Here is a 7597-nt window from a genome sequence, read left to right on the forward strand (position 1 = left end):
GGAAATTTCCCCAGAATTCCCCTTACTGACTGACTGATGACCTCCATAAGCATGATACATAATGGAAACAATCCCATGGGCAAAAAGCAAATTTTTTCATCATTGCTCTTCTTTTTATTTTCCTTGAGTATAAATAAAACTGAATGGAAAAGTTATTGAACCCCGTCATAAACTACATAATTTAAAGATGTTGACTATTTCAGTCCAATCAAAATCATACCTGTACATTATTGTTAACTCACAAAAGAACATATATGTAAAACATCTTACCTTCCTTGTACGAAGCTTGACAAGGGGAATTTCTGCTTTTGGGACAATCTCAGGGTCTTTAGCTGAATTTGTATTTTGATTTGCCTGATGTTCCTCATAGAGTCCCTCGGGTTGAGGTTCTCCTTTAGTTGGCTCCTTTAGCCTTGAGTTTTGATCATCTGAATTCTCACAGTTATTAGTGTTTAAGTCTGTAAATGCTGAATGTTCTGGCATCTCTGCTGATATTTGAGTAGAAGCATCATCTCCTGATTCAGGAAAAGACCCCTCATGAATGGTCTGGAGTTTTGAGGAACAATCATGCCATGTTTCCATGGTGTCAATTTTTCCAGATGGTTCCGGTTGAGAAGTTTCACAAGCAGGTGTTTTAAAACTTCCAACTTTTAACATCACATGATCAAAACTTTTAAAAATGCCATGGCCCTCCTGATTTTCATTGTCTTGTAGACCTTGAGTCACTATGTGTTGTTTGCACACTAGACTTGCTTTATTAGCATCTAAGCTAGCTTCTGGAATGTGATGAGTTTCTTGAGAAGTTGATGATGACAAAAAGTTTGGGATCGTAGTTTCATCTGTGTATGAGCATTCAACTTTGCCAGATGTTAATATAGTCTGTTCAGACATTTCACAACATTGTTCTTCCTCAATAATGTGTGGATCTGCAGATTTCTGTTGTGAGTCAGAGGTGGGAGGTTTATTTGTAATATCTGTGATCCCGCTTGTGACACGTAACATCTGACTACTCACAGTGACCTTTATCAATGATTCTGTATTTTCTACAGAAGTTCCACTTTTGGGATAAGGCAGTTCAGAACAGTCAACTTTGACAGAGTTGTTTAAGGAGATACTGTCCTTCAACACATTTGATAAATCATCCGTTTCCTCCATTTGAGCCAATGCTGTGGTAGTAGGCACAGAAAGTGTCAGGCTATGGGGAGCAGATACTTTATCCTTGTTTAGTTCCTTATTATCTGGATGACCATTGTGAGCTTGCAAATTTCCCGAAGCAGAACACTGCAATTCATCTTGATCTGCCACGTTGTCTGAAGGTAGCCTGCTATCTTGGTCACTCTTGTGCTGTGCCGTCTCATTGACAGTGTCTCCAGGCATCAACGATCGGCCCTTTGCACCATCGCAGTTAGGTTGAGATCCACCCTGAAACTTCTGCACTATACTCTCAATCCTTCTCATTTCATCTCCAGTATCATTTTCAGGGCAGGATAAAGTCCAAGTCTGGTGAGGACCACACTCAGGCATCGAGGCACACCTGCCACGCTGGTACCGCACATGGCAGCAGACCAAGTCTAGGTCATCATAGCTGTACTTTAATCCTGTGCGTGGGGTCACATGATCCTCCCAGCTTCTCTCACGAACGGCAACAGGCATGGCCAGATCCCTCTGCTAGCCCATAGAGCCTTATTATTACGGCCCACGGAAAGCACAAAACCAGATACAGGTCCTGCTGCAGAGAGAGAAAGAGAAAGAGAGAGAAAGAGACTGAGAGAGAGTTTCTTACTTCATTGTCAAACACTTGCGATCTTAATATGTGAGAGAAATGAAAATGCCACATGTTATGAATGCTATTGACATCTCAAGTGCTCTTAAAGTTGTTTAGTCTGAAGAGTCTGTTCTATGTAATACTGCAAAGCGCATTGACAATTTAATATGCCACAAACCTTGTGAACATTATAAATACTACATTTATTTTTGAAGAACCAAGTTTAACTAACCAACATCGAAGTGTCCACAGCTTTTGGCTTTGGATACTTACAGAAATTATTATTATTACATAGAGTAATATATACATTAGGGGTGTAACGGTACACAAAAATGCTATGTGAAATAGCCTATTGTTTACAAGCTGTTTTATTGTCGCCTTTCCACCGTTGAAACACTGATTGAGCGATTACAAGAGATATGACCTTTTCAGTAAGTTGTACTGTATCTTTCAACATATCTTTAGATGTTCATTCATGTTTATTCTGTAACTAGGCTATTAAAGAGGAAGAGATGATCGCGTTCACTCGCGCTCAGCGCTGCCGGTTGAACTGAGGCGACGGAGATCTGTCACGCCACATCAAAGCGCGTCAAAACGGCATTTTTTGTTTGAATTTCATTATTTTGTGGACAGAATTTGAAGGATGACATTATCGAAAATAACTAACGCAGAGCTTATTGCGATTAACAGACCTTAATGTTGCAATGTAATGCATTCAGTACACATGTGCACCGTACTGAAACGGTTCGGTACGAATACGTGTATAGTTACCCCCCTATATATATATATATATATATATATATATATATATATATATATATATATATATATATATATATATATATATACACAGTCAAACCAAAAATTATTCAGACGTTTTTGATATTTTTGATATATTTTTACTAGTGAGCACAAGAAACAATAGTTCATTTATGTAAGTGAGGATAGCAAAATAAAGTAAACTATGACATACCAAAAAATTCTTCATACAGTGGACTACCAGTAAAATTTATGAAAATTTAGAACCAAAAATTAGCCCATTCAGACACTTTGCCCTGACCATGTTTTGCTTAAGTGTTATCTGACATAATTAAGATTGGTGGATTTTGGTGGACATTATTTTTTTTCTGACATAGTTTAAATCAGAGATCTTGCCATGTTTTGTTACCATTTTTTTAAACTATAGTGAATAAACTGTATTAATGAATGAAATGTTCAAGGTGACTGAATAAATTTTGGTTTGACTGAAATATATATATATATATATATAATATATAATATATAATATATATTATACTGTATATATATATATATATATATATATATATATATATATTATACTGTGTGTGTATATATATATATATATATATATATATATATATATATATATATATATATATATATATATATATATAAAACACACATATTTATAAAACAGCTGCATGAATCATGAAGAGAAAAAAATAGACGAATCACATTTACCCTTGTGCCAAACGTTGAGTCAGCCAAGCATTTCACCAGACCCTCCACCCACTCAAAAGTACAGTAATACTTCTCTACATTTTGCACAAGTCATTCTTCAGTGATTAGCCACCAAGGACTGACTTCTTTTTAAAATTAGACCAGAAGTAATAAAAGACCGTTGGGGGAAAACCACACAGCGTGGTGAAATGGCAGAAGCTCTTGTAGTCCCTTAGGTCTGATAGATCTTCATGACGTCTATGTGAAGTCAGCGGTTAGTGGCGAGCGTTCAGTGAAGGTCCTAACCAGGACATTCCTCTCACATCTGGCCAGAAGTTACTCCCTCTATGGAACATCTGGTTGTGAAGTCCAGCCTGACAAAGCTCGGTTTCCTTTGGCAAGCGCTTTCGTGGATTATTCGTTTTCGATAAAGACAGTTATCTTGTCGTAAAGAAAGATAATCCTTAGTTGCTCACGTCACTGACATCCTGAACTTACTTTTTGTGCATGTTTGGTAATGTCTAAGTCTCAGTATTAGTTTGTAGTGCCTGCTAGAATAACTAAATGTCTTAATTTGTATATAAACAATGAAAACATGACAGTTTTTAAAGAGGTTCATAAGCAGATGGACAGTCTAAGCATTAGTACCTGGATGATTCTCCTCTTGTTCTCCTCTGGCCTTGTGTCACTCCGTGTTGGTATGGTTCGTCTGTGGCGATGGAGCGGCCAGTTACCCACTCTCCCCGTCGTGTGGTGAGCTCACCCTCTGACACAGCTAGCTCTGTTCTCAAGCCAGCCAGGACGTCAAGGTCATGTGTCTCCAGGGGTCAACTTCTCTATGGTCCAATGCAATGCAATCAAACACAATTCCAGCACTGAAGAGGTCTATTAAAGGGACCTACAGAAAAATACACTCTGTATTAAATAATTATCCAAGGTGAGATATAAATGAATCCAAGTTTGAAGCCTCTAGACTAGTACTTCAGTTCTGTTGATATATCAAATGTTCAGCTGTCAGAACGGAGGAGCTCCTCTACAATAAGCGTCCCTAATTGGTTCAGCAACCAATTTGCGCTTTTCCTTCAGTGAAGCGGTTGGAGAGATGATGCAAGAACCCCACAAGAGGGAGGAGAAAGCCATTCGCTTCCACCAATCTCTCGCCAGACGTCTGGAGCGATCACTGATCTTGGTCAGTTCCTGTTGGAGCTTTTTCTCCCTGGAAGAAACAAGGAGGAGGAGAAGAAAACAGAGACGCGTGGAGCTTGAAACGTGGAGAGCGTGTTGTCATCTTGACAGTATTAGAAGTCGTTGCTTGGGATGACTGTTTTTTTTGTTTTTGACAGTCTTAAGTCACTGTTTCTCTTTCTCTCTTGCTTTCTCAAATTCTCTTTTTAGAAACCAGGATCTTCATATCCTCTCTAATGTGCAGTTCGTCTGGAAACTGACAGTTGTATACTTTTCTTGCTCTTTACTTTACTCTCTCTCTCTGCTTTTCTTTTCCCCCCTCTCGATTTTCGTGCTGTTCATAACATTTAATTCTTCCTATAAAATCGGCATGCCACATTCCCTTTCCTCTCACAGACATCCACACACAGAGACACACACACACATACACTCTTTCCACGCCTCTCTCTCTCTGTGTGTGTCATTGTGTTAGCTGGGAAAGGCACTCTCCGGTTTTGATTAGAAGCAGACAGGCTGCTGTGTAAAGGTTTGAGTCAGAGGGCCAAGTCAGATTGCAGTTATGCTTTGGCACTCATTTCTGATAACACAACTTTATAACGCAACAGCTCAAGCATTCTTATCCAAACACTTAAACGCCAATAATACTAATAATACTAATACTAATACTAATACTAATACTAATAATAATAATAATTATTATTATTATTATTGGATCAAACAGCCTTAAAAATGTTGATAAAATAATTAAACTGTTATTATAGTTTATTATTAGGGGCCAAGCACAGAAGGTGCTTAGGCACCTATTGTATCTGTTGGCGTTCCGTACGCTTATTATTATTCTTCTTCCGTTTCTTCTTCCGCTCTTGAAGTCTATGGCAGCCCATAGAACCGCTTGCGGGAAAGTTGTGAAATTTGGCACACAGTTAGAGGACAGTCTGAACTATGCCCATAGCAAATTTGGAGTCTCTAACTCAATCCCTCTAGCGCCACCAGCTGTCTAAAGTTGCACTTATGTTTATGTTAATAACTTTCGAACCGTAAGGGCTAGAAACAAAAATCCTTTTTCCTCTGATTCCTTGGGTCAAGACGAATCGATTGCACTCTATGACGTCATTTTCCGTCATGAAAATTTTTCCGCCATTTTGAATTTTCTGAAAAACGTACTTTTTCGAACTCCTCCTAGGCCGCTACTCCGATTTTCACGAAAATTGAACCACATCATCTTCAGACCATGCCGACAGAAAGTTATGGAATTCAAGTCGATTCCTCAAACCGTTTTCGAAAAACACACAAACAAATTGTATGTAGTGCTTGCGAAAATAGACATAAGGCTGTATCTCCGCAACGCTTTATCGTATTCAGACCAAACTTGGTACATGGCATCACAAGCATGACCTGAGGCAACATGCAGTGTTTCGGCGCAGCGCCACCTAGTGACGCGGAGATATGATAAATGGGTATTTTTGCTTATAACTTCTGATGGGTTTGGCCAAAAATCATGAATTTGGTCTCGTTGGATTTGGGGCATCATCTTGAGTCGAACGATATCCAATTTTCCCATATTGGCCATTTCAGCTGTCAGCCATTTTGAATTTTGTGCTTAAATGCTGTATTTTACGAACGCATTAGCGTATCATTATGAAACTCGGTATGGGTCATCAGCATAATGTCCTGAATGAGCTTAAGAAGTTTCGGACCAGCGCCACCTTGTGGTCAAAAGTTATAACAAAATTTACAAAAATGCTAATAACTTTTGACTATATTAACCGATTGTAATGAAACTGATCTCAGTAGATTCTGTGGGTCATGCTGAGAACATAGATATCAAGTTTGCCATAGTTAGCTGAACTTCCTGTCCGCCATATTGTTTTTCTTTAAAAACCTACTTTTTCGAACTCCTCCTAGACCGTTGCTCCGATTTTCACCAAAATTGAACCGTGTCATCTTCAGACCATGTCGACAAAAAGTTATGGATTTCAAGTCGATATGTCAAACCGTTTTCGTATACCACAGCAAACAATTTGAGATATGATGCAAAAATGACTCTTGAAGCTGTATCTCTGCAATGCTTTATCATATTCAGATCAAACTTGGTACGTGTCATCACAAGCATGACCTGAGGCATCATAGAGTGTTTCGGCGTAGCGCCACCTACTGGAGTGGAGATATGAAAAATAGCTATTTTTGCTTATAACTTCTGATGGGTTTGACCAAAATTCATAAATTTGGTATGGGTCATCAGGACAATGCACTGAAGGAGCCTGAGAAGTTTCGGACCAGCGCCACCTTGTGGTCAAAAGTTATAACAAAATTGACAAAAATGTTAATAACTTTTTTTTCTAATTGCTCACTGCTGCTGTTGGTCTGATGCTCCCAGCCATGTTGGCTGGCTTCTTGTGCCGTTTTTGTGCTTGGCCCCGTAATTGCTGCTTGCAGCTATATTTATTATTATTATTATTATTATTGATATTATTGAATTATTATAGACTTAATTAAAATTAAAATTTTTCTTATTATTATATTTAGCAGAAACATACTTTACAAGTACTTTCTTAAATTAATAATAATAATAATAATAATAATAATGAGCTCAAACATCCTTAGAGAAAATACTTTAAACATATTAATAAAAAAAAATTATTACAGTTATTATAGTTTATTATTATTATTATTATTATTATTATTATTATTATTATTATTATGTTGTTATTGTTGTTAATATTATAAAATTATTATAGAATTAATATAAAATTACTATTTTTCTTATTATTATATTTATATAGAAACATCCTTTACACAAGTACTTTCTAAAATAAAAATAATTAACAACAACAATAATAATAATAATAATAATAATAATAATAATATTGTTGTTGTTATTATTAATGATTTTTAAGAGGTCTTGATCAAATCACTAGAACTGTTATAGCTTGAATTGCTTGGGGGACATTTTTCTACATATCTTGGAAAAAGGCCATGTCAAAACTCTTTGACAGTAGCTTGCTTGTTCTTGGGCAGCTTCAAAGAAAAACAAGGTACAGTGCATTTCAGTGTGTGAGTTGGCTATTCATTGCCTAATATAGGCATGCTTCTTGATGGTTACCCTCTCTCTGTTACTCTTGATCTGTTGTTTAAAGGGAAAGGACCTGGAACCCATACAGAGTAAAAGGTTGTTCACACTGACAG

The 7597-nt window shown here is 37.2% G+C and overlaps 1 protein-coding gene across 1 annotated transcript in view; it reads right to left on the bottom strand.

The window, feature by feature from the left end:
• dlc1 (DLC1 Rho GTPase activating protein) overlaps positions 1-4833 on the bottom strand; it is a 134895-nt gene extending 130062 nt beyond the window's left edge. Inside the window, exons 1-2 of the mRNA XM_048197420.1 lie at positions 3875-4833; positions 271-1729 (exon numbers count right to left, since the gene is read on the bottom strand). Coding sequence (XP_048053377.1) covers positions 271-1653 — 1383 coding nt within the window. The 5' untranslated portion in view covers positions 1654-1729; positions 3875-4833. The remainder of the gene's footprint in view (positions 1-270; positions 1730-3874) is intronic.
• Positions 4834-7597: the final 2764 nt, after the last annotated feature.

The sequence above is a fragment of the Megalobrama amblycephala genome, linkage group LG7 (assembly GCF_018812025.1).
Source record: "Megalobrama amblycephala isolate DHTTF-2021 linkage group LG7, ASM1881202v1, whole genome shotgun sequence".
In the NCBI taxonomy this organism is placed as follows: Eukaryota; Metazoa; Chordata; class Actinopteri; order Cypriniformes; family Xenocyprididae; genus Megalobrama; species Megalobrama amblycephala.